At 36.4% G+C, this 26399-nt stretch overlaps 1 protein-coding gene across 1 annotated transcript in view; it reads left to right on the plus strand.

Annotated features, from left to right (window-relative positions):
- Window positions 1-24941, plus strand: part of SLC27A6 (solute carrier family 27 member 6) — a 40607-nt gene extending 15666 nt beyond the window's left edge. The window contains exons 5-10 of the mRNA XM_058823636.1: window positions 6577-6771; window positions 13465-13555; window positions 15346-15544; window positions 16122-16219; window positions 18268-18398; window positions 23984-24941. Of these exons, the coding sequence (XP_058679619.1) occupies window positions 6577-6771; window positions 13465-13555; window positions 15346-15544; window positions 16122-16219; window positions 18268-18398; window positions 23984-24160 (891 nt within the window). The 3' untranslated portion in view covers window positions 24161-24941. The remainder of the gene's footprint in view (window positions 1-6576; window positions 6772-13464; window positions 13556-15345; window positions 15545-16121; window positions 16220-18267; window positions 18399-23983) is intronic.
- The last annotated feature ends 1458 nt before the right edge of the window (window positions 24942-26399 follow it).

Here is a 26399-nt window from a genome sequence, read left to right on the forward strand (position 1 = left end):
ATAGCACTGTCTCTCACCAAGAAGCAGTTTTCCTCAAAGGAAGGGAATTTAATGGTCACATAAGCAAGGAGAAATTAGTCACTAGGCACTCTAAAATGCAGGTTTTACTTTTAATCACATTTTATTTCCCATTAAAGTTTAGTTCAATTTATGCTTGGTACTGGAAATTGTTCTTTCTGATGTCCTTAAAATGTAGAGTGGAAATGTGTTAAACCCCTTGCAGGTTTTTGACATAAATATTTTATTGAATACCCCAAACCAGTAATGTGACACAGTTGCAAACAGCCACATCTGTACCTTCCTTGGGAAAGCTTCTAAGAATCTCTACGTGTCATTAAAATTTAATTTCTAGGGGTGAATTTTGCAATTTGTTTATTCTTGTAGTGACCTAACCTTTAAAAAGAAACCTGAAGCCATCTGCACATGTCATAAGATATCATTCTTAATCCAAGTATTTCTTACTGCAGTATCAGCAGTGCCTAAAATAAAATTGAACATTGTTTGTACATACTGTTAGAGAAAATATAACTTTTAGACTAAGAACATACCCAGCAGATCTTAAATTAAAACTTAGAAAAAGCCATGAAATTTGGAAGCTTGTATTTTTTTCTCTCTAGACTGTATCATTTGACCTTGTAAAGAACAGACTGTATGTCATGGCAAACATCTTGTTTTCAACTGCTATAACTACAACAACAGTATTATTTTTGAAAAATGGCTTTAAAACAGATTATAAAACCACCTATTTTTCTTACTGTCTTCTGATACTTACAGATACTGGCCTACCTCTCTTGGTACCCACAAATGATCCTGTGTCTGTTTTCTCATCCTCCTCAGTAATAATGGTAAAAGGTTTTGAGATGTTCTTCATGGAAAATTGTTTCTGTGATATCTTAGGAAGCATTAGTTTTTTATATACAAACAGCACTGAAGGCTAGTTAGAACATCAACTACTGATTCTAGCATGGTGGATCATGACCTAAGAGGTCGTGCAACTTGACCAATTTCTCTCCTTCCAGTTTTTCCTAGACTTGTCTTTTGGGTTAAACAAGTGGAGTCATGCTTATATTAAAGCCTGGAAATCACAGCCATGTTTTCACAAAGGGAAGCTTCATATTGCTCACAGAATAGTGTGTGTAGCATGCACCACAAGAAATAACCTGTATGCACTTTAATTCTCTGAACTGACCTTTGAAAAGTTTTGTGTGATTTGTTTTGACTGGTGTGCTCCTGGGACAATCACCAAAAATACAATGCTTCATATTACTGGGTGGAACACAGATAAAAGTGACTTTTTTTTGTTTCTGAGGAGATGGGAATACAATTAAACAAAATATTTCCTCTTTGAAGAGCTGATTGAAGAAATCTTCTTCTAGAATATAATTCTAATAGATTATCGGGAGATTGATTATTAAAAATGGGGTGAGAATGAGCTATATTAAATAGCAAGCTACCAGTTTCTGAACTAGAAAGATGTGGCCTTTTCCTAATTTTATTGTCCTTTCTTATAGTGCATCTCTTCACACACTTCCTGTTCTCTTTTATTTGTATTTTTAAATTTGGGTATGTGTTTTGCTCAAAAAATCTAGTTGCAGTTTATAATTAGGCATTACTAAATAATGAACATGGATGTGCATCTTGAAAAATATATCTGTAATAGTAGAGTATCTCCCTTCTTACAGTCTGATTAACTACCTGATGCCCCTTTTTCAGGGCTAATGTATCAATAGAGGAATTGGTGAATGTGTTGTTACATACACACCATGTAAATACTTGAATGCAAATCCTGTCTCATCTGTCTTATTTTATATTTAACAGATGTTTGCATTCTCAGGCCCTGAGATTGCTTTCAGTTTCATCAAGGGCATGATACAGAGAACAATTCATGCTTCCTTTCCTTGAATTATCCTTCTCCCCATTTGGATATTCCTTATGCAGAAATAATAAAAGAAGGGCAATGAACTTGTTTTCTTGTGTTTGTTTTAAGTAGCTGCTTTAAATGCAGCACATTTTTATGTAGCTGCAATCATGAATACTTCCTGCATCAGTTAGTGTACTGCTGATAACACTCTAAGAGGCATTTACCAACTGCTTAATCACATAGATATTCCAAGTCATTTATTGAGAGCACTTAAGGGGAAAAGACTGCTGGATGAAAAATCCCAGGAATCTGGTGTTTAATGTAGTAAGGCAGATCTTGACTTGTCAGTTAGTTAATATATGTAAGAAACAAGCATGCGAGACAGAGACATATTGTGTCAAACTGATTTATGATGTGTGCAGATGTTTGGTACACAGTTCAAAGATCCTGGCAGAATGAATGAAAAAAAATTCCAGGTGTATGGTAAGAACTATTCTTGCATATTAATGCATTGATGTCAATGAAAAAGATATTGAAAAAATGCTTCACCTTTATTGTTAGAAATAAGTGTATGTAAACTGAACACTCATTTTATTTAAGAATCACTCTGAATTAAGAAAATAAAATCAAAGTGCAGGAAAATAAATAGACATTTTTGGAAATGTTGGGAAGATGTTACTATATTCTGTTGGTCTAAACTCTCTTGTCCTAACTATCTGTGGAGAGCTATTAGTAAATTCAGAAACACAAATCATAATTGAATTGTCAGAGGACATGCAATTTGAACTTATTTGTGGTAGGTGACCAGGGTAAGGCACTGAGTCCTTTGTAAAGGAGATTTTGTGAGGAAACACAGTTTTTAGCGTAGGAGGTGTTAATTTGGTACAGTGTTTTTGCAGTGGGCTAAGAATACGCATGCACACAAGTACTGCATACCAAGTGCTGCAGGGCAGCTGGCTGACATGCCACAGCTCGATCAGGTGTCACGAATGGCCCAGGCCTAACAGAGCTTTTCTGCTGGAGCAGAGAGAGATGTGTTAGGTGACTCCTTGGAATTCCTTCTACCCCTTTAACTTTATTTATTGTACCAAAGGTAAATTAAATGCCATCTGAAAATGGTAGAAGCTCAAAGCCTATTTGGTCTAGTCAGTTTAAAGCATGAATTTCTGCATATTTATTTTATTTCTTTTTTCATTAGGACACTCTAAGTATTTGTCATTCAACCACGTTTTTGTAATTTGTTTGAATTATCATCTCTTTTCCTTCCCTTCTCCTGCTTGCAGCATTTGATTTAGCATCTGTAACTATTCAGCCACCATGCCCATGGATACCAACATGCCTGTCCTAAAAGCTGGACTTCGGTTGTGATCTGAACAATAATATATGTGACGATGTTTGATGTTAAAAACAGATAACAGATCTTAGAATGGCTAACTCTGTTTTATTTACTGTGGGTGACTTTACACTGGAAGTTAGTTACATATAAGGCTAACATGAACTAATGTCATGTATTAGTTATAAAAAAGATAAAAATAGATAAAATATTTCTATATTAATTTACTCACATGTAAAACTAATGTGAGTAAAACTCACTGCTTGAAGTCTCCCTAATTTTAATAATTTTCACCATAGTTATTAAACCTGCCAGGAGATGAAATGACATATAATTTTCATTCTTACAGTTGAAAGACTGCTAAATTCATGACAGTGTTCATGTCTTCACCAGAAAGCCCTACTCTTCATGGAATCTTGCATTGACAGACAGGTACAGCTATGGTGGGGCTGACTAAATCACAAATACAGCAGTTGCAGCAAAGCAATCTGACAGTGGATCTACTGGAGTTGTGAAGAAGTGAATTACTCCTCTACCTTTTAAGAAATCTGCTTTCTGTGACCAGTTTTTGATAACATCATACACCTTCTTTGTATTTTTGCAAAAAGCCTGACTGCTATGGCAGCATCCCTTCCTGAAGTGAAGTTGTTTTACATTGTATTGTTGATGTTGATGATAGGTGTTAACATTGCAAGCAAAGTGGGATGATGTAGTCCTCTCGGGACTACTCTGCATCTTTTCAACTACAGAAACAACTTTCTGCAGTATTAATATAAACCAACCAAAGTAGTGTGAGAAACTGAAATTATTGCACTTTTAAATGATATGATATTTGTTCTTTTGGGAAAAAATCCCAAGCACTATGGTCCATGTAAGCCACTGTCTTCTGGTTCATCCTAGAAGATGAACTAGACTAGGAGAAAACCTATCTTTTCAGCAAACAGCTATCAGTGCTTTTATTTTTCTTAAAGAAAAATAGTAGAAGCAAAGTTTTTTTTTATTAACTTGGTCTCTAGAGGTTTTGAATGTTCTTAGCCTGATGAAAGACTCAATTACTGTGTGTATATATATGCATATGTTTGTCTTTTCTGTTCATTGTGGAACAAAGAATTTTCTTGAAAGTGTCTCTTGAGCTATTTTTTGTATCTTAGCAGAGACAGTAGATTTGAATAATTCAGTGGCATCAGCAAGAGATAACTGTAGTTTGGCTATGGACACATTTAAATTTCACATTTCATTTCAGTTTAGCATTGAAATTTCAAGGAAAAGAACCCACTTTGAATTTTATGTTGAGCTGACAGAAATATCCTAAAATTGGTGAACAATTTTGTGGAGGAAGAAAAAAACATTAAAAACTTTCCTGATTAAGTTCAAAGTAACACTGAAACATTTTAGCATAAAAAAATATTATTGTTGTTCATTGACAATATAATGAATTTTAATATATAATATAATAGATGTTATTCTTTCAAGTATGTAAAAACCTACACTGTTGCATTGTGATACTGTGTCTGAAGTTGAAAAAACAAACCACTGTAAAAATAACACCTATGGGCAATTTTTGGATACTTTGTTCCAGGCTACATCCATGTCAGATTTTAGTGTTGTATAATGCAGCATGTTAATAATGATTTAGCATTAAGTCAGTGAAGTACATATGTCCTTATGTGTTTAGAAATTACTTTCACATCTAAAGATAGAAGGGAAAAAGCGGGAATTGGGTTCTTGTAGAAACAGAGTTGTTAGAGACCAGGGGAGGCTGGTGAGTGATGTAGTTTTGAGGTAAAATTGCAGGATTATGCCTCAGATTGTAATCTGCCAACATCTACCTGCATCTAGTGAAATAGGTACTTTGCTTGCTGAATCATTTCAGCAAGAGAACCTACTTTGCAGAAGGAAGACTCTAAAGATGAATGAATACATTTTTATCTTTCTGTGAACTGCTGGTTTTGAAGAAGGAAGAAAACATAGCGGTCTTTGTGATTTAGAGGAGCTTAAAATTCCATTGTGTTTGCAATTTTTTGTTACAGTAGGAAGAATCCACATCCTTGAAAAATCTAATTTGTCCAAGACATAGGCCTTGGAGAAACACTGCTGTCTATGCACTCAGTTGATGTTTTACTGGTTTTGATATCCAAATTGTTCAAAAGATTCCTGTTTCCCTCAGCTGACCAAATCTCTTCACAAAAATAATTTGTTATGATTTTATGTGAGACTAAAGGTGTTCAGATGGATTTTTACTGTAAAGCCATAACTAATTAATACTGGTTTGGTGGGGGGTGGAGAGGGGCATAATATAAAAGTAGAAAATAGAAACTCTCTGTTTTCTATAGTACATGTATGCAAATGTATACATATATGAATGTTTGAAAATAATGTGAACATGTGCAGACGTGTGCATTTGTTTATGGAGAGGTGTTTGCATATGTATGTATATAGGACTGTAGGCAGATAGAGGTGTATAGACACAGTTGCAGTGGCAGAGTGCCATGCATTTCTGAAAGTATGTGGTAACAAACTGTACCTATGTATATTTTGAGCTTTCTCACTTCTAGAGCATTCTGTATTGCAACTTGAAATGATTGAAAATGGAGTCGTAGTTTAAACTAGGTGAAATTAAAAGAAAATAAACCCAAACAAATCCAAACAGTGTAAATACTTTGCCTTCTGGTACTTCAGCTTAAATACGATTGTGTTCTAAAGGTAGTCCATGCAATCTCAATGTTTGGGAATGTTTAAATAAAATTAGAACATCTTACTGAATTTGATACATACTATGGGGTTTGTTATGGTAAACATGGGACTTGACAACAGTAAAGACTCAAGATTACTAAGAAATAATGTATTCCAGTAACATTGAACAAAACCTTGAGAGTCTTAATTTTGAAAAAAGTACGGAACATGACTCATACGCAATATGTGGGAAGAAACATATTTTACAAGTGTGTCAAATCTGATTGTTTCCTCATAATCAGTCTGAAGACAGAAGAAAGTAACTATTCATCTCTTCTGACTTTAATCCCATGACAGAAATAATTCCTGTCTTTCTCTGTTCTTCCCAATTTTTTAATTCCTCTGGGGAGAAATAGAGTGAAACAATACAACTTTTAAAATATGGACGTGTTTACATAAATCATTGTAGTAATTTTTTCAGGAAATAATTTGTTTGTTCAACATGCTAATAGGTTTTAGATTGCAGCTTACTGCTTTGCAGCTGTCCACCAGCTATGCCAGCTTTCTTTAACTTCTTGAGTGTTATGTTTTCTCCTCTTTTTTTTACTGGATGTATTCTGAAGAAGGTATGTTTTTCCTGCCATGTATGCACCAATCAAATGCAGTTATCAGTATACTATATTTTAATTTTCTTCCCTTTTTTTAACAGAAGGAAGGAGAAAAAAATCACAAAGTCCGACTAGCGGTTGGAAATGGCGTAAGAAATGATGTATGGAGGGAATTTTTGGACAGATTTGGTGCTATTAAGATCTGTGAGTTCTATGGTGCTACTGAAGGAAACATTTGTTTCATGAACCACACAGGAAAAATTGGATCGGTTGGGCGCACCAATTTCCTCTATAAGGTGACTATTTTTTTACATTCTATTTAGTAGGAGTGCTGAAAAATTGTGTTTCTTAGTTGTAGTGCAGTCCTAAGTCCAAGACAAATTTTCTAGCTTGGTTTTTGCAAGTTAGTTGATCCTCTGTAAAATCTTGGCACGCAACACAGCTGTACACTCAGCAGAAACACTGAGATTTTTTATGGAGCTCACAGGAGTCAAAAAGGCTTTGGCTCTCTTCTGAAAGTTTTGAGTAATCTGACAGTTGCCAAGTATAGTTTCAGGTCTCTACTACATTAGAGGACAAAAGAAAAAGTTTGATTTATTTTAATACCTAAGAACTCCTCACTGCTGAAATAAGACTACAAATTTCCTATTCTGACTTAATGTTCTACAAATTATAGTTAGAGATGTGTTTATATAGTATGTTTATATTGCATTCTGCTATGTAAATATTTGGCATACATAGGAATTAATAATAATTAATATATTGCAATAATTACATACAGTAGCATATAGACATATACAAATTTAATAGATATTTTATACCTGGAGGCAACTTCATCTAGCCAGTATCAGTATTTAGAAATGTTAAAGATAACACAATACATATATAATCACTGTTGAGGTATTGTGACAGAGAATACTAGGCAAGATGATTAATTTTAAAGTGCTATACCCAGTTATCTACAGTCTAGAGTAGGTGTTTGCTATATTCTAGGCTACTGAAACTAGAAAAAAACCCCATTCTGTATTTCATCAGCTTTGAAAATGGCAGTCATATATTTTGGGGAGGAAGATTACATGTTATTTTTATCACACATTATGACTTTCCTCCATCCTTCTGAGTAAATTAAGTATTTATTTATGCTTGAAATTCACAAGGGGACTTTTTCTTTTTGGTCCTGTAAGGACAGTCTTTTAAAAGCAATTTGAAAGTCCCAAACAAAGTAACGTGTCCCAACCTTTAGCTAATAATATGAAAGATGTCTAGTCTTTTTGAAAGGAGATTGCATACTTATTATTATGTTGCTATTTATGCCAGTTTTTACTCTTCTTGAAATAAATAGTACCTCATGCATTGCCTGGAATTTTAAATTGAGTGATACCTATCTATATACAAGTCTATATAGAAGTCTTGTTGACTTAAATGACATTTGTGCTCCTTAGGAGAACTGATAGCAAAATGTCCCGACAAAACTTTTTAAAGGAATAATGTAAAACCATTGTTTGGAAATACAGCAGAGGTATCTTCTGATGCCATGTAAATAGGTTTCTAGGCAGCATATGTTCCAGGGTCCTCAGCTTCAATCTCCATCACCACAGTACAATCACTCCACAGACTGCTTTACACACAGGGGCCAGAGGAATTCTTCATTTCTTGTACAGAAACTCAGACTACAGTGAGGATTCTGGAACCACTCAGAAAACACCACAAGAGCTAGTGTGTTGCTCAGAAACCACAGAGACCTCAGGAATTTTAGCAGCTGATTCCACTGATTCTCTGTCCTACATGTCTGATGCTCCATTCAGTGACCATCCAATGCTGTTGGCAATTTCCAGAAAGGTCCAGAACTGCTGCCAGAAATCAGAGATCTGGAATTTAGAGAGTAGTAAGTGAACCAGGAGCCTTATAGCTGATGTTAATTTTTGCTTCGGACTTTTCTAAGCCTGATGCCTTATGATATCACAAGATTTTGCATGTGTTCCAAACTTGAGTAAATTTGTTTTCAGTCTTACAGAACTTTGGGCAGATTTTTGTCATAAATCATTAACCTTTTGGAAATACTTTGTGAAGTCTACAGCAGATAAAGGTTAAAATTGAAACTACCTGCATATTTATTTAATCATCTTTATTTTTAATTAAATAGTGTGGTGGTTTTGCAAGTGACACTAAATGCATATTTTTATGCCATACATAAGTTCATTTTTGCTTATTTCAGGCATTTGTTCTGGGAGGTTTTTTAATACATTTTGCAGCTTGCAGGTTACTAAACAATGCCTTCTGAAGTGTAGCTGTTTTTTGTTTTACTTCAGTCTATGTGACATCCACTAGACAACTAGTGATATGTAAAGGAGAGCAGCATAATTTCTGATTTGTTGACTTGTGAAAAACCTTTGCTGAGGTTGGAAAGAAAATCTGTCTCCTGCTGTAAAGCAGACAATGGCACAGAGAAGGCCCAGCCACCCAGTCACTAACATTCGTTGTTTCTTCAAATCAATGCTACAACATCTTTTGGAACATTCTCTTGACACGCAGGACAACATGAGATAATCTTTAACATGCTTTCTAGGGATTTCCTAAACACCTATTTCTAGAATAGAAAGAAACAGAACTGAGAAAGTGGGAAAAATAGGTTTGTGTGTTCATATATGTGGTATACTGAAAGAGAAGGAAGAAACTTGCTCTCTTCCTACAGCATAATTGCACAGCGTGCAACAAAGTAAATGCAGTACAAAGCCCTATGGATACAGGTGTTGCGAGTATAGAGGGAATAATAGCAGAAAGTTTCAAAGTATAACAGTTTTGGGGGGGGGGGGGGGAAAGGAAAAAAAATAGGAGCGCATTCTGTTGTAGTGACAATGGCACACTTTGTAAAGGTGCAATACAAAAATTACAGCTTTGAGTGGCAACCTGAGTTCTGAGTGAGCAAAGTAACTTTTCTACCAGTAACTGCTAAGGACTGGGGATAGATGCTTGTGATAAATATTAAGGTTCTACAGAACACATTTATTTTTATAAAAATGTTGGAAGACATAAGGTAATAGAAAGAAACAGACTGTTACAGCAGTTGGCAGAAGTCACTGTATTTAAGATGTTAACTAAAAGCAGTGCTCCTGTTTGCATTTCTTTCTTTTCACTCTGTGTTCTTTATATAAGAAGGATTGGTTCATGTGCTTGAAAGCCTCCCTGTAGAATATGAATAAATCTTTCAATAAAGATGTTTACATAGAGTCAATGAATAGAAAAGTAGAAGCCTCTGAATAGCTTTTCAGCTGGTGAAACTTAAAATGTTTTACCAAAAATACAATGTCTTTATTAACACAGTAATATAATAAATTACTGTTTAATCTTTACGTCTGACATACATCTGTATCTAGGTAATGTTAATAATCAATTATTTTATATATGAAATACATTATGTCTGTATGTATATAGATGTGATATGGGAAAAATCTTGAAGACCCTCTTGAAGACCCTCAATTGTGTCTATCAATATATAAATCTCTTTCTTATCCTGAAATAAATTCTGAGTGATGACAGATAACAAGGGAGCTTGGGATTAATGAGATTCAAGGAAGCTTGTAAGAAGGGCTGAAAATAACCCAGGCCACGCTCACCTGAAAAGCATTATGTAAACAAACAACAAAAACAAACAAAAACAAACAAACAAAACCCCAAACCAAAAAAAAACCTGCCCAAACTTTATTTGTAAAAGTAATTTCTCATTATTTTAAGCAAAGATACTCAAAATATCACACGAATCCAAATCTCTTCCACAAAATTGTATAGATAAAAATCAGCTTTGAGCTGAGGAACATTTCGATCTTAAAACAAATCTTAAATAATTTCAACATATAAAATGGCTTTCACACAGCCATTCAGAATTAGTATTATGCACTTCTTCATGCAGTCACAGAACTTGTGGCAGAAGACAAATTATTTTTTTTTAAATAAACAAAGTTAGTTTTAAGCAAATTTTATAATTCTGGAAAACATTTCAAAGGAAGAATACTGATGTGTAAATCCAAGAAATGGATGCACCTAAGTTCATTGGCCAATGAAAATTAATGTTTTTCTTCTCCTTTTACTAATTTTGAGCAAAAATAATCTAAAGCACTAGAAGTGTTTTCTAAAGTAGTATATTCTTACATGTTAGGATTCAGTTAATATCAAACATAGCTTAAAATATTTGTTTCTTGGTTTTGTTTACTTTGGCTCACAAAGTTGTGTGGAGTACCTATGTGTCTGCTCTTTACAGCGTGAATAAGGCATTTCAAGCATACTTTCAAAACTGTCTCTAAGGTGTGATGACACTATGTTCTAACTTTTTTTCCTTACATTTCAGTTTTTAAAGATGTTTGGAACTAAATCTAGTACATGTAATGCTTTGTTTTTGAAACTGATATTGTCCAAAAGAATTCAAAAATACTTCATCTTTAAAATCAGTAATAAAAAGCTTGTGATATCTATTTTCTGGTAAAGGTTCTCTGGGCATTCTCTGCAAGTTGAAATGCTAGGAATGTCAAAACTACTTTCGAAACAATATTTAAATTGACATATTTCCAATCAATTAAAAAATAAAGCAGGTGAGGGAAGCTGGTATTAGATAACATCTGGGCAGCATAGTAGTAGACAATGTAGCACATTAATGCACTTTCATTTTCAGCTTGCTAAATGATGCTTTTTGTTTGCTACATTATCTTGTGCTTCAGAGAGTAAGATGTAGATTAAAATGATGAATGTTGCATGCAGTACTCTGAGAAAATAATATGGTAATGCTTCAACAGCTCAGGTCCTTGTCCTATTAGAATTTAAATAATGAGGCAAACCAAAAGTTAGTGTGCCCAGACTAAATACTTTGCTGTGGGGCTTTCATTTTCTAGTATTTAATATGAAAAGCAAGCTGCTTAGAATCACAGAATGATTTGGCTTGGAAAAGACTTTTGTGCAGGCACAGCTGTTTGCACAGACTATGCGTAGTTTCATTATGCATATTTAATACAAGATGTGGTTCTTTCTTTCAGAAACCTAATTGGAATACACCTTGTTAATATTCTGAAGTTGTAGGCAAAAGAAGTTGTATACAACATAGTATAATTATGTATAATAATAGTCTCTCAGATACTGAATTACAGTTTCTGAGTGTTTTTAACAATTTGAAATAATTCTTCATTCTTTCAGAGCTCAAAAACTGTATCGTGTCAAAATACTGCTGTGTATGATGCATTATTTTAAGCTATTCTAATCAGACACAAAACCAGTAACAATTAATTTTATACCATTTCATTCTTATTATTTATATTACTCATTGCATTTGGTCATATTAAACCTATTGAAGTAATAAATATCAATGTAGAAAGAAAGAAAGAAAGAAAGAGAGAGAGAGAGAGAGAGAGAGAGAGAGAGAGAGAGAAAGAAAGAAAGAAAGAAAGAAAGAAAGAAAGAAAGAAAGAAAGAAAGAAAGAAAGAAAGAAAGAAAGAAAGAAAGAAAGAAAGAAAGAAAGAAAGAAAGAAAAGCATTTAAGGCAGACCAGAAAAAAAAAAAAAAAGGCCCTCTTCCACTCTGTTCCTCAAGAATAATCAATTATTTAATCAATTATTTTCTAATTGAGGTAAACTTTCTGGCCCTCAGATTCTTGACTTTGTTAAATTATTTAATCTGAGGTTAATAAAAATAATTACCCTTCACTTAATTAAAATAGTGTTCCATTCTTGAATCATTATTTTATTTTGCAGGCTATGACCTTTTTCCTTTGATCAACTGTTACAAATATCTTTTTGTTTCAGACTTAGGGTAGAAGAAAAACACAGTGCTGAACATTGAAAGGACTCAATGAACCTGTTTTGTCCATATGAGGCTGAAATTGTGGGATTCATGTTGCTCTTTATTAAGATTTCTTTGAGAAAAAATATTTATTTACAATAACATTTCAAATTAGGATAAAGGTGCAACTCTTTGTCCGAGTTAGTGGCAGAAAAGGAAAGAGGTTTATGTTTTAACATCCTACCCTTTACTTCAGTCATTTCCATATAACCCTCCTTAAGTTATATTGCATTTCTTTATTGTGAAGAGTGCAGGTTTATATTAATGTTTTATAAAATTGTTCCCTGATTGCCAAGAATTCTCAGGAGAAGATCATTACCTTGGTATGACCAGTTGTTAAAGATTGCTGATACATTTCCTTTCGGGAAGGCAACATGGAATCCCAAGTAGGGCAAATTGTCTCTTTAGAATAATAAAGAGACAATTTGGATCACTGCAAACACAGTATCAGGGAATAGTATCAGGAAGTGTCTCTTAAAGGTCCAGTTTGTATTCATATCACAGGAGAAAAATAAAGCAAAATAATAGTCACATGCTGTATATTCAAGAAAAAAAAAAAAAAAAAAAAGAAAGAAGAAGAAGGGGGGGAAAAGTGTTGCAGTTGCTAGTTTTGATAGGAGTATCTTGTCCTTCAGTTTGCTTGGAGCCATGGCAGGAGGTACCCTTCTGCTGGTGCTCAGTTCCCATCACCATTCAGCAGCCTGAGAAGGCAAGAGGGAAGAGCTGAAGTTAGCTAAGCAACAGTAAAACCCAAGAGGAAGCAGATTTTCCTTTGTGAGGCCTTTCCCTTGCCACCTGTTTTCAGTGCCAGAAGACCCCAAGAACACATCAAAGCAGCCACCACCATTAAATGTCCCTTAAATACTAGAGATAATGTTTCTATTATGCTGACTCACATTGTTCTTTCACTGATGATGTATATCTCATAACTTACTTGTAGGAAAATTTAACATATGGACAGTTCTGTGACTTCATTTACAAAACTGTTTTGATGCTGCTTAGCTTCAGGAAGTGGCATAAATTTACATACAGAGTATTTTCAGTTTTAAATGAAAGTGCATTCTCCTTTTTGATGAGCAAGACTGGAGTACAGGTTTCCTTATGTGTATTTGCTGCCACCAGATGTCACTGTGTAGATGAGTAACTGATGACTTCTTCCCTTTTTTAGCTTTTTTTCCCATTTGATTTAATCAAGTATGATTTCCAAAAAGATGAACCAATTAGAAATAAGCATGGTTGGTGTGAAAAAGTTAAGAAAGGTAAGTATGTATTTTAATAGGATATTACAGCCTATTGATTTTAATACAAATACTTAAAAGACTTGTTTTAAGAAGCCTTGCTATTGTGTTACTGCAGTTTACCAAATTAACTGTTACTCTTTGCTCTGAAAAAAAGCAGTATGATTTTTGATCTCAGATAAAACAGCATTAAACACACCAGTACTGATATCAGAAGCACTCAGGAGATCCTTGGATGTATTCACAGAAGAGTAGTGGTCAAAAGTGATGCTATGGCATTATCTTTGAATTTATACATAGTGACATCTGTGTTTTTTAAAGGAGGTTAACATAAGGAAATGGTTGCCTAAGAGATCTACAGGAGGGACTGGTGGATTAGAGCAAATGCTTTTTGATGGGAGATTAAGTGTTTCTGACTAGGTGATGTGATTAACTTAATAATTAAAAAAAAAAAAAACAACCCAAAAAAAGGAAATAAACCCCAAAACTGCTTGATTATAGCTGTCCTAAAACTATTTACCAAAAATCGTTTCAAAGCATTACCCACATACTGGAACATGCATTGAATTGTAGGAAAGTAACAGCTGAAACTGGAGGAAGAAAAACTCATATTAAAGGTCAGGCAGACAGCTTTAATGGGGAGCTGAAACAGATTTTTCAAAGGAGATATGAGATTCTCTAACAGTTGGTGATAAAACATGGGCACTTTGAGATGATATGTCACCAAAAGCTGAAATTTTATAGGAATTTATCTCTATGGATGTCAAACTGACCTGTGAAGGGAACACATGCTTTAATTAGACATGTGGTCTAATTTTTTTCCAGCTACACCACCCAGTCTAATGAAAAGTATTATCTCTGTCTATAATCTTTGTCGTACCCATGTCTTATTTCTTCAGAGCATTATGGCTGCAATGATACTACCAGTGAACTAAATACTTCTACTTTAAACACTACCAGTTTATGGGGGAAAAAGGCACAGCTTTTTTTAAGGAGGCAGTCTTAAATTAAAAATAGTGCCTACTTTTGGAAGCATTTTGATATATTTTTATATTTATAATTCTTGTCTCTGTTACAAAGTAATGGAACTCTTAAGCTATATTTTTCAGAATCTGCTCCCAAAAAGGTTATTTCATACAATTATTCCATAGTCTGCAAACTAACACCCTGGTACTCTACAAGCATAAGAGGATAGTCCTTGCCCCTACTCTCCCGACTTTTTGAGGAAAAAAATTGTGTTAAACTTTTGAATTTTACACCAAAAAGTAAACTGATGATGCTGTATCACTTTAATGAATATTCTTAAGAAGTCTCAGAATCACAGAATATTCTGAGTTGGAAGGGACGCACAAGGATCAAATCAAACTCTTTAAGTGAATGGTCCCACATGGATTAAACCCACAAGCTCGGTGTTATTAACACCAGGCTCCAACCAAGTGAGGTAATTTCAGTGTTCTCAGAACTTCTGAAAAGAGATTAAATAGGAACACAGTGCCTGGGCTGAGCACCTACTTCTGATTAACACTAGTTTTTGATTAGGAAGCTGATAAAGCTGACACTCATCATGACAATTCAGTAACCTGTGGGGAGTCAATTCAATACGAACTTGAATAGTGCACTTTCAGAGGATTATAAACTACTAGAGAGTTACAATAGATAGATGACCCTTCTGGGAGAAAACTGGTGAGCCACAAGGAAGAAATACAAGTGACTGTGAATTTGCGTGGACAATACTGTAAGTAATATTAATGTCAGGTACAGAAATGTCCAATGACATTTTGGGTTTATATTCTTTCAACTTCTCTGTATAGGTGAGGCTGGTCTTCTGATCTCCAGAGTCAATGCGAAGAACCCCTTCTTTGGTTATGCTGGCAATAAAAGACACACAGAAAAGAAATTACTCTGTGAGGTATTTAAGAAGGGAGATCTTTATTTTAATACTGGAGATCTAATGGTTCAAGACCATGACAATTTTCTGTATTTTTGGGACAGAATTGGAGATACCTTCAGGTACAGTTACTGCTTCTTTTCAAATTTCTTAATTAAAAATACATAGAATGGAATAATGGGGTTGGATTTGTTTTCAGCTGGAACTGTTCAATTTATTGCTATTGTGATGTAGTTTATAATGACTCTGAAGTGGATGATAAAGGCTTAATTTTGTCACAGGTGTTCTGTGAGTAATATTCCTGTGGAATTGAACGATTCATTTTCAGAACAGTTAGTAGGAATTCCAGCTCTTTGATCATGCTTTTCAAAAAGCATATAACTAGTGATGGATTTGCTATGAGCAAGGAAGTCGGATACCGATGTGGACAAAAATGTATCAAATAGCAGAGATTGGCCACTTCTGATACATTTATATACCTGTAAAAAACTTGGAAACAATTCTATTCAGTGGCCCTTACACTGTTTTGATGCCCAGTAAGGGCAATGAGTTGCAACATTGTCTTCTGGTGATTAAATTCTAATGTCACAAGTGTGAAAAAATGTGAGGTAGTGTCAGTCTGAAATGAATGGAGCTTCTGCTAAAGGTTTTTAAAAGGACAATTGTCATAGGATGAAATTATTTTTTCACACATTTTAGATGGAAAGGGGAAAACGTTGCCACTACAGAAGTATCTGATGTCATTGCAATGTTGGACTTCATACAAGAAGCAAATGTGTATGGTGTGTCTGTGCCAGGTAAAAGTTTGAGTTATACATTGTGCTTCTCCCAGGTTCATTGTTAACCCTCATAACTCTTTCTATTTTGTGTTTTAAACTTATGAATCATATTTGATTGAGTCATCTGTAATATCCAGCTAAAATGCAGATGCAAGTAATGAAAATACCACCCGATTATGAATGAGCCAGTGAATTATGCATTATTTATCTATATGCAGTGAGGAGTTTTTTTGAAAATCGACCATGCATACATTTGTGATAGCTACATAACCTAAATTAGAATATAAAGATTCAGTAAATTCACATCTGTGTAAAATCCAGACATATGTGCCAAAATAAAATGTAAACTAGGTAATTCTAAAGTAAGTCTAAAGGAAAATATATGGAGATGTTTTGCTGTCTTATTTCACTTTGCCTCATAAAGTAACTGTAAAGAGTTAAGTTATAAAACCAAGAAGAAAATGAAAGAGAATATGAAGAGAAAAATAAATTTGTAAGGAAGAAAATATTCTAATTTATTTTAATAGAGTTTTTTGATATTTTTCAGGAGATCAGATGGGCTTTATTGTCATTCATGCTAAATCTTTTTTTAAAATACATGTTTGTGCTTACTGGGATAAAAATAAGTTTCTATATAGGAGACTCTTTGGTGCTCTGCTTTGCACCAGACTAAAACAATGGCTAAAACAGTGTTGATAACTTAAAAGTGCTTGGCTACCACTGACCAGAGCTTGCACAGTACAATGCTTTCTCTGTGTATGAGAATGCTGAGGACAGCAAGAGCTTGGGAGCAGATGTAGATGGTACAGTGGCCCAAAACTGCCAAAGCAATATTCTGCATCGTGATACAGAATAACTTTGCCATGCCTAGTTATTAAAGCTGGAGGAAAAGAAGTGGATGTGAGGGTTGTGGGTGTGGTGCTTGTCTCCCTGAAAAAGCGCTGCATGCTCCAAGTGAGGCCCTGCTCTGCAGGAAGTAGCTGGACATCTCTTATGATGGGGGATATTGAATGATGTCCTGGTTGTACTTTGTTTGTACATGTATCTTTTTGTTTCCCTATGAAACTGCAAGTACCTTAACTATTAAGCCTTGCTTTCCTTCACTTCCCGTCCCATGGCAGAAGGGATTGAGCACAAGCTGGCTGGATGTTTGGTTGCTGGCAAGGATAAACCCACCACAAAATGATAAGGAGTTTAAAATGAGAGAAAGTGTCACTTTCTCTCATGTGAAGCATGAACACTCACTTGAACAGTATTTTAAAGCCATAGAACATGAAACATCATAGAAGACTGTCTAAAAATCAGATTCAAAAGTATGAGAGATGCTAATTTCCTGTACAATACTTACCTGTTTACCTACCCAGTTTATCTGACTGTCTTGATAATTGCACTTAAGGTTAAAAAAAATCAAATTCCTTACAGATTTTATAGCATAGCAAAAAATTAAAACAAACCAAAACAACGATAAGGTTGGCAGAACATCTCTGCTATTACTACTAGCCTAAAGTTTAGTTACTTACTAGGTTGAAGTGTTTAGTTAATTTTGATAGCTGAAGTTCATTGCTTTTACCTTTTACCCATTTTGTTCTTTACCAAAGACTCACAGTGTTCTCATTTTCCAGACTAAAGAGTAAGAATTTTAAGTGCTCTCTCTGTTAATTCAGATCCACAGTTTTGAGAAAACATACTGGCAAGAGAAAGAGACTAAAACAGAAATGAAGATACAATTGGCTACTTCAGGAAAGACACTCTTCACTCTTGTTTTTGAGAGAGGAATTTGTTGATGTTCATCCACATTTATCGATTATATCAAGCACAGGACTCCATTTAGTCTTACCCACCACACTAATTTACAGCATTATTGCTTAATTGAACACTTGAGTGATCTCCATGTACATGTAATACCAGATAAAATATGAATGAGATCTTGCAGCTTTACTGAAACTCAGAATATGATATATGACTGTTGGTTTGTTAATGCACTATGGGGTTTTTTGTGTGGTTTATCATTACAACGTCAACTTTATTCATGTTACAAAATTGTCATCTAACTTCCTTTTGTGCAGATCATGAAGGAAAAGCAGGAATGGCTTCTCTTATTTTAAAGCACAATGCATCATTAGACTTGGAGCAAATGTATAAGCAAGTAGTGACCTATCTACCAAGTTATGCTTGTCCTCTCTTCTTAAGAGTCCAGGTAAGGTACATTATTGCACTGTGTATACAGACATCTACATAATTTAAACACAGAGATAGCTAAGTGAATAACAAAAAGTGCTTGTTCATGTATCACTAGATTAGTTTTAGACTGGGTCCTATTTACTGTCTTCATTAATGGGATCCTGGAAAGGGGTTACACAAAAAGTCAATGAACTTGCAGATTATGTTTAAATGAGAGAAACTGTACAAATGAGCAAGGACAGAGATCATACAAAAGGATTTGGGGAGATTAGAAGCGTAATCATGGTAAAAGAAAAAGGTTCAGATTTAAAAACATGAACAATTGCATCTGGAGAAAAGAATCTAAAATCCATTTTATTCAGTGAAAATGAGAGAGAAATGGAGCTAAAACAGAAGACAGTGGGCTGTACACAATAAAATGAATGTTATTTTCTGTGTAACAATGACAAATATTAAAGCATTTGGAAAGATACTAGGTAAATTGAAAAGGTGAATAAAAAAGTATGTTATTATTGCCACCACAGTAATCGTCAGAATCATCCTTATTTGTGCACTACTTTGTTCTAATAACTGTCCAGTTTGGGGTAAAAGAGTTCCTCCCACAGAGTGTAAAAATGTAAATATCATAGAGTGGGCTACATAGAGCTAGGAAAAAATATGAGAGTATCAAAAGCACACAATATTGATAATCATGATACATGAATTCTGATGAGCACTTTCATTTCTCTTAAATGTTTTGCAAACTTCCTGATAAAGACAAACAGAAAAATGTTTCTGAAGGTGTTTATGGGGGAGTCCCCGACATTCGAGGAGCAGGTGAAAAAAATCATCATTGTTTAAAGAGAAAAGTTATGGAAGTTGGTTTCTTAGATTACCCAGAGATTGAATATTGGTTCAGAATAAAGAGAAGAAACAAAAAACCTGTGAAAGACCTTGGAAGTGAAATATGTGTGTATGTATCTATCTATCTCATAAGTCCAGGAAGATATCTTGCAGCAGCTTTCTGATGTGAGAAAGCAAAATTAGACTTGAGAATGTTGCAGTAGTGAGTTTATGAATTATGAGAACCTAGTCTAGATTCACTCCTGTATAGTTGTTCAGAAAAACCTTCACACTGGATGGAAGGAATCTGAATCTTGGGTATTGCATTGATATCAAGTATCTGGAATTTGAATTTAAATTAAGATTTATCCTTTACAGATGCATTGCTGTTGGTACAGCTGTCATTAACCAAGAAAGAAAGAAGGTACAGGGAAAAAAAAATAAAAACATATTAAGCTATAGAATAGGTATGAGGCCCTTCATCTAGAGAGCTGGCCAGATGATTTAGAAGAAAATTGTCTGCCCAGTGAGCCTCCCAATTATGACTCTTTTGTAAGAGTCTTGTTAGAGGATCACTACCTCTAATATCAAGAAGAAAAGAAGGGTAATCATAATAGGTGATTCCCTTCTGAAGGGAACAGAGGGCCCCATTTGTTGATCGGACCCATCCCACAAGGAGGTCTGCTGCCTCCCTGGGGCCCGCGTACAAAATATCACTGAGATGATATTCCTGGGCTGATTGAGCCCCCTGATTGTTACCCACTGCTGATACTCAGTTTGGCAGTGATGAGATTGAAAAGAGGAGTGTCAAGGTGATTAGAAGGGACTTTAGGGCACTGGGTCAAGTGGTCAATAGGACAGGGGCACAGGTAGTGTTCTGCTCAGTGTTCTGCTCTCCCTTTGGTGGGAGAGAAAAATAATGAAAGAAATAGGAGAACTCACATCATTAACAAGTGGCTCAAGGGTTGGTGTCATTGGCAAAATTTAGGATTCTTTGATCTTGGGGCAATTTTTACAGCCCCTGCTTTACTGGAACCAGATGGAAATAATCTCTCTGTTAAGGGCAGAGGGTTTTTTGCTTGTGAACTGGCAGACCTTGGTGAGAGGGCTTTAAACTAGGTCTGAAGGGGGAAGGGGATGCATCTGGGCTGTCTGGAAGCAGGTCCTAGGGTGGTAAGACTGTGTTAGGAGAGAAATCAGCAGCCCAGCTGAGGTGCGTGTACACCAATACGTGCAGCATGGGCAACAAACAGCTGGAGGCCATGGTGCAACAGCAGAGCTATGATGTAGTTGCCATCACAGAAATGTGGTGGGATACTCACATAGCTGGAGCACTGCACTAGATGGCTACAAGTTCTTCAGGAGGGGCAAGAAAGAGAGGAGAGGTGGAAGGGTGACTGACCCTTTATATTAGGGAGGCTTTTGACACTATAGGTATTGAAACTAAGGAAGATGGAGTTGAATGCCTATGGGTAAGAATTAAGGGGAAGGCCAACAAGGCTGACACCATAATGGGAGTCTGTTATTGTCCACCCAACCAGGAAGAAGAGGTGGAGAACTTCTTCTATTAGCAGCTAGATACTGTTTCAGGATCACCAGCCCTTGTTCTTGTGGGTGACTTCAACCTACCAGACATCTGCTGGAAACTTCATACAGCACAAAAGAGGCAGTCCAGGAAATTTTTGGAGTGTATGGAGGACAACTTTTTGTTGCAGCTGGTCGGTGGGCCCACCAGGGGAGGGACTATGTTAGACCTGCTGTTTGCAAATAGAGATGGGCTGGTGGGAGATGTGGTGGTTGGAGGTCGTTTGCGGCAGAGTGATCATGAAATTAGAGAGTTCTTGATATTTGGTGAAATGAGGAGGAACACCAGTAAGACTCTTATATTGGACTTCCAGAAGGCAGACTTTGGCCTACTTAGGAGACTTATTCAGAGAACTCCTTGGGAAGCGGCTCTTAAAAACAAAGGAGTTCAGGAAAGGTGGGTGTGCTTCAGAGATCCTGAGGGCACAGGAGCAGACTGTCCCTGTGTGCTGAAAGGTAAGCTGACAAGGTAAACGTCCAGCTTAGATGAGCAAGGAGATTTGGAAGGAATTTAGGAATAAAAGGAGGATGTGTCATCTTTGGAAGGAAGGTCAGGTGTCTCAGGAAGTATTTTAGGGGGTTGCTAGAGCATGTAGGAAAAAAATTAGGGAGGCCAAAGCTCAGTTTGAACTTAAAATGGCGACTTCTGTAATGGATAATAAAAAGTGTTTTTACAAACATTAATGGTAAAAGGAAGGGTAAGAGCAACCTTTGTTCTTTACTGGATGAGGGAGGGAACTTAGTAACTGCAGATGAGGAGAAGGTGGAAGTCCTTAACACTCTCTTTGCCTCAGTCTTTAGTGGGGTGATGGCTTGTCCTCAGGACAATTGTCCTCCTGGGTTGGCAGATGGTGTCAGGGAGCAGAATGATCCCCCCATTATCCAGGAGGAGGCAGTCAGAGAACTTCTGAGATGCTTGGATGTTCATAAATTTATGGGCCCAGATGGGCCATCCCAGGGTGAGGAGGGAGCTGGCAGATAGGTTTGCAAAGCCGCTCTCCATCATTTACCATCAGTCCTGGCTCACTGGGGAGGTTCCAGATGGCTGGAAGCTGGCCAGTGTGACGCCCAATCACAAAAAAGGGTGGGAAGGAGGATCCTGGTACTTATAGGCCAGTTAGCCTGACCTCAGTACCTGGCAAGGTAATGGAACAGTTTATACTGAGTGTCATCGTGCAGCATCTACAGGATGGCCAGGATATCAGACCCAGCCACATGTAGGGGTCATGTTTGACCAGCCTGGTCTCCTTTTATGACCAGGTGACCTGCCTGGTGGATGCAGGGAAGGCTGTGGATGTTGTCTGTTTGAACTTCAGCAAGGCCTTTGACACTGTGTCCCAGAGCACACTCCTGGGACAGCTGGCAGCCCAGGGCTTGGACAGGAGCACTCCTTGCTGGGTTAGGAACTGGCTGGATGGCCGGGCCCAGAGAGTGCTGGGGAATGGTGCTGCATCCAGCTGGGGCCAGTCACCAGGGGTGTCCCTCAGGGGTCTGTGCTGGGGCCAGTCCTGTTCATTTTTACAGACTTACATCCATGAGGGTGTTGAGTCTTTCATTAGCAAATTTGCAGATGACACTAAGCTGGGAGCGGGTGTTGATCTGTTAGAGGGACGGAGGGCTCTGCAGAGAGACCTGGAACAGTTGGATGGATGGGCAGAGTCCAATAACATGAAGTTTAATAAGTCCAAGTGCCGAGTCCTGCACTTTGGCCACAATAACCCCCTGCAGCATTATAGGCTGGGGATGGTGTGGCTGGACAGGGCCCAGGCAGAAAGGGACCTGGGGGTGCTGGTCCACAGCCAGCTGGACATGAGCCAGCAGTGTGCCCTGGGGGCCAAGAAGGCCAAGGGCTCCTGGCCTGTGACAGGAATAGTGTGGCCAGCAGGAGCAGGGAGGTCATTCTGCCCCTGTACTGGCACTGGTGAGGCCACACCTCGAGTGCTGTGTCCAGGTCTGGGCCCTCAGTTTGGGAGGGACCTTGAGACACTTGAGTGTGTCCAGAGGAGGCAACGAGGCTGGTGAGGGGCTGGGAACACAAGGCCTGTGAGGAATGACTGAGGGAGCTGGGGTTATTTCATCTGGAGAAAAGGAGACTCAGGGTGACCTTATCACTCTCCACAACTCCCTGAAGGGTGGCTGTGGTCAGGTGGGGGTTGGTCTCTTTCTCCAGACAGCAACTGACAGAACAAGAGAACAGTCTCAAGCTACACCAAGGGAAATATAGGTTGGCTATTAGGAAGAAGTTTTTCATGGAAAGAGTGATGAATTACTGGAATGGTCTGCCCAGGGAGGTGGTGGAGTCATCATCCCTGGATGTGTTTAAAAAAAGATTGGATGTGGCACTCAGTGCCGTGGTTTTGTTGAAGTGTTAGAGAACGGCTTGGACTCAACGATCTTGAAGGTCTCTTCCAACTTTCTGTGTTTCTGTGAAGCTTGATCTGACATATAATCATACTTTAGAAGATGTCAGAACGTGTCCTAGACCAACCAGAGCAGGTAGATAAAATCTGTAGGTATGCCTGCAGTAGATAAAAGGGCTCTTTGACTTTTTTTTTTTTTAATACTTAATTTTTTTTCTTCAGGGATTGTTTGCATACATTAAAAAAATATTAAGACAGAAGAGAAGATGATGGAGAGAGATCATAAAGTTGGGCTGAGTAGAGGTAGTTAGAATAGACATTACAGATGCCTCACACCACTTTTCCAAGGGATACCATAGCACTGGAGCTGTCTGAAAACAAAATGCATGGTCAAGATCCATCTTCCTTTGGACCTGAATATGAATATGGCTGAATTAGTACATGATTCTTTCAAGCCCTTTTGTGAGGTGACAATAGTCATAGATACAGCAAATTTCCTGAGTTTTATCATAAAGGAGTTCTTGGTAATAACAAGTTTTACTCTCAGAAGTTTCATGGTGTGTAGTTTCCTTTTATGATGTGCCCAATAAAGAAGATTGATTGTCTTGGGCAGACACCACATGTGACACTAAAGAGACATGCACAGGCATGCACAAAGAAAAGGGCTCTAGCTTTTGTCAGCTGGGTGTCTGGTGTGAGTCTGCAGCAGCACACAGTTTTTCAGCACAATGAGAATAAATGGACTTACATCAAGTAAGACTTTGAAAAACAAATGTGAATGTGAGAAAAAGAAAAGTAGCTTGTTTTGAATAATGTATCTTTCTCTCTACTGCAGGAAAAAATGGAAATGACAGGAACATTCAAACAACAAAAATTTCAACTTGTGGATGAAGGTTTTAATCCATCTACAATTACTGATCCCCTTTATTTTTTAGACAATTCTAAGAAAGCATATGTCTTGTTAACCAAAGAATTACATGAGATGATCTTATCTGGGAAAATGAAGCTTTAATTAATTGACCATTTAATGGGCTATTAAGGGACAGTCTGTACAAGCTATTGTATGAGAAAACAATGTAATTACTTACCAGTACTTTTACATAGTTATCCAGAATAATGTTTTTTATATTTGATATTTACATTCAGATATGTCTTTACTTACTTGATTATGATTTTTTACTAATCACTTTTTATCTCTTGAGACAAATTTCTAAGCAAATAACCTGTAAAACCTAATTGAAATCTACTTTATATTACTTTGGAATATAAATGCTGAATCTGATACTTTTTCTTAGTACTAAATGAACATAAATGATACATGGTATGACACATGGTAGAAAAAGAATCAACATATATTGTGTCACATGTTGTGTCTAAAGGGAAAATATATGCCACTAACATTTTTTTTCCTGTAGTTTACATACTTCTGAATATGTATTGTAAGAAGTAAAAGCTTGACACTGGTTGGAGGAAAAAATATTTTCTGCAGAGGACTTTTCTGATACAGCTGAAGCTGAAAAAAGTCCTCCAAACAAACCCAAATACTAACATCACCGTTGAATTTTTTTTTTCTGTCATAATCTGTGCTCTTTCATTTGTTAAACTGGCTGTTTGGAGATTCAAATTCTGAAGACAGAGCAAACTGTCGTGAAATGTGTAGCAGCAGATCAACAATAGGCAGAGAAAATCTGCATGCTTAATGGGGAAAATCATTTATATAGCATAAAAAGAATTATTGCAGCACTTTATGTCATTATATTGAGTACCTAATAGCTTCCATACTCTTAGTAATGACTGCTAGAGATCATTATTTTATGAATATAGAATATAGCTGAATTTTTAAAACACTAGATTTTATGTTCTAATAATTGGTTTTTATAAGTTTTAAAATAAAGTATAAGATTATTTAAACCAAATACCATTCTGTCTCAGTTTAAGTCTGATTGCACAAAGTTTGTTTTCCAGCTTCTTTTGATACTTTGTTTGCACAATGCCTTCTTCTAACGCAGTGTGATGCCCACTTTGTTCAGCCAGAAGCAGTATCAGAGAATACTGCAAGGGTGACTCTCTCCAACACTGGCCATCATAAGTCTCTCTTCCATCATAACAGTGGTATGAACCTAGGTTCTCATGAAAGAGTAGGATGTAAGACACTTTAAAAATAATCTTCTTGTGTCTTTCTACCTTTTCCATCTAACAAGGCATTAGAACTGGTGTCAATTTTTGAACTTTGATTATTACTTTAATTGATTTTCTTTAAAACCCAAACCAAGGATGCAGTGAAAAATATATAAGGATCATAACTTACTTATTTTTTGAACACAATATTCCTTATGGGACTGCCAGTATAAATAAGGAAGGTTACAATTTTGGAATTTACAAACCAGTGAGAGCTAACAAATACATACACCAACATCATGCCTGATGGTAGATGTTAATGTAAAGTACACACTGGGGAATGAAGAGCACTTCCCTAAAGATGGAAGGGGTCACTGTGATCTAGCATTTTCGGAGCACTCCCATTTTTTGTGTTTCTTTAAGCAGTGCCCAAATTGCTGTCTGTAGCTGAAAGCTGGGGCAGGCGATGTTTGACACTTACTGACACAGATGGAAGTGCCTTTATCTAGTCAAGAACTGGAAATTTAAGAATGAGGTATTTTATTATAAAGTTAAACTCAACTTTGCATGTTAGGATGAAATTTTGAGCAAAGGAGTGGTTGCTGAAATCAAAACTACTTTAACTCTTACACTGAATTACTCCTGAATATACTTCAGGATCCCTTTTATTACAACAATTTCTCCTTTCTATGGAAAATAATTCTTTTCTGTTTTTTTTTTTTTTTTAATATGGCACCCTAACATCCAAGTATCATGCTTAATCTTGTAGAATACTAAAGAATTTAGTGAGATCAATTGCTTAGCTTTGGTAACATATTTAGCATTTCTAAAATTTATTTAGCGTTATAATATATGATCCTATGTATGACTAATGAAAAGGTTCAACCACTTAAATGCAACAAATGCAAGAAATGAGAGGGGAAAAAAGAAATGAAAAAAGAAGAAAACAATTTTCCATTAAAAATATAAAAGGAGAAACAAAACCCAAAGGTTTGTTCATGAGTGTCAGCACTTGGTCGCTTCTTTTGTAGTGTATCTAAGATGAAGCACATTGTTTCTGTGAACAGCGGTTGGGTCAGAGAAAACATCAGAGGAAGAACAGTGTCTGTGTGCCAACTTCCATGCTCCATCCA

The sequence above is a fragment of the Ammospiza caudacuta genome, chromosome Z (genome assembly GCF_027887145.1).
Source record: "Ammospiza caudacuta isolate bAmmCau1 chromosome Z, bAmmCau1.pri, whole genome shotgun sequence".
NCBI lineage: Eukaryota > Metazoa > Chordata > Aves > Passeriformes > Passerellidae > Ammospiza > Ammospiza caudacuta.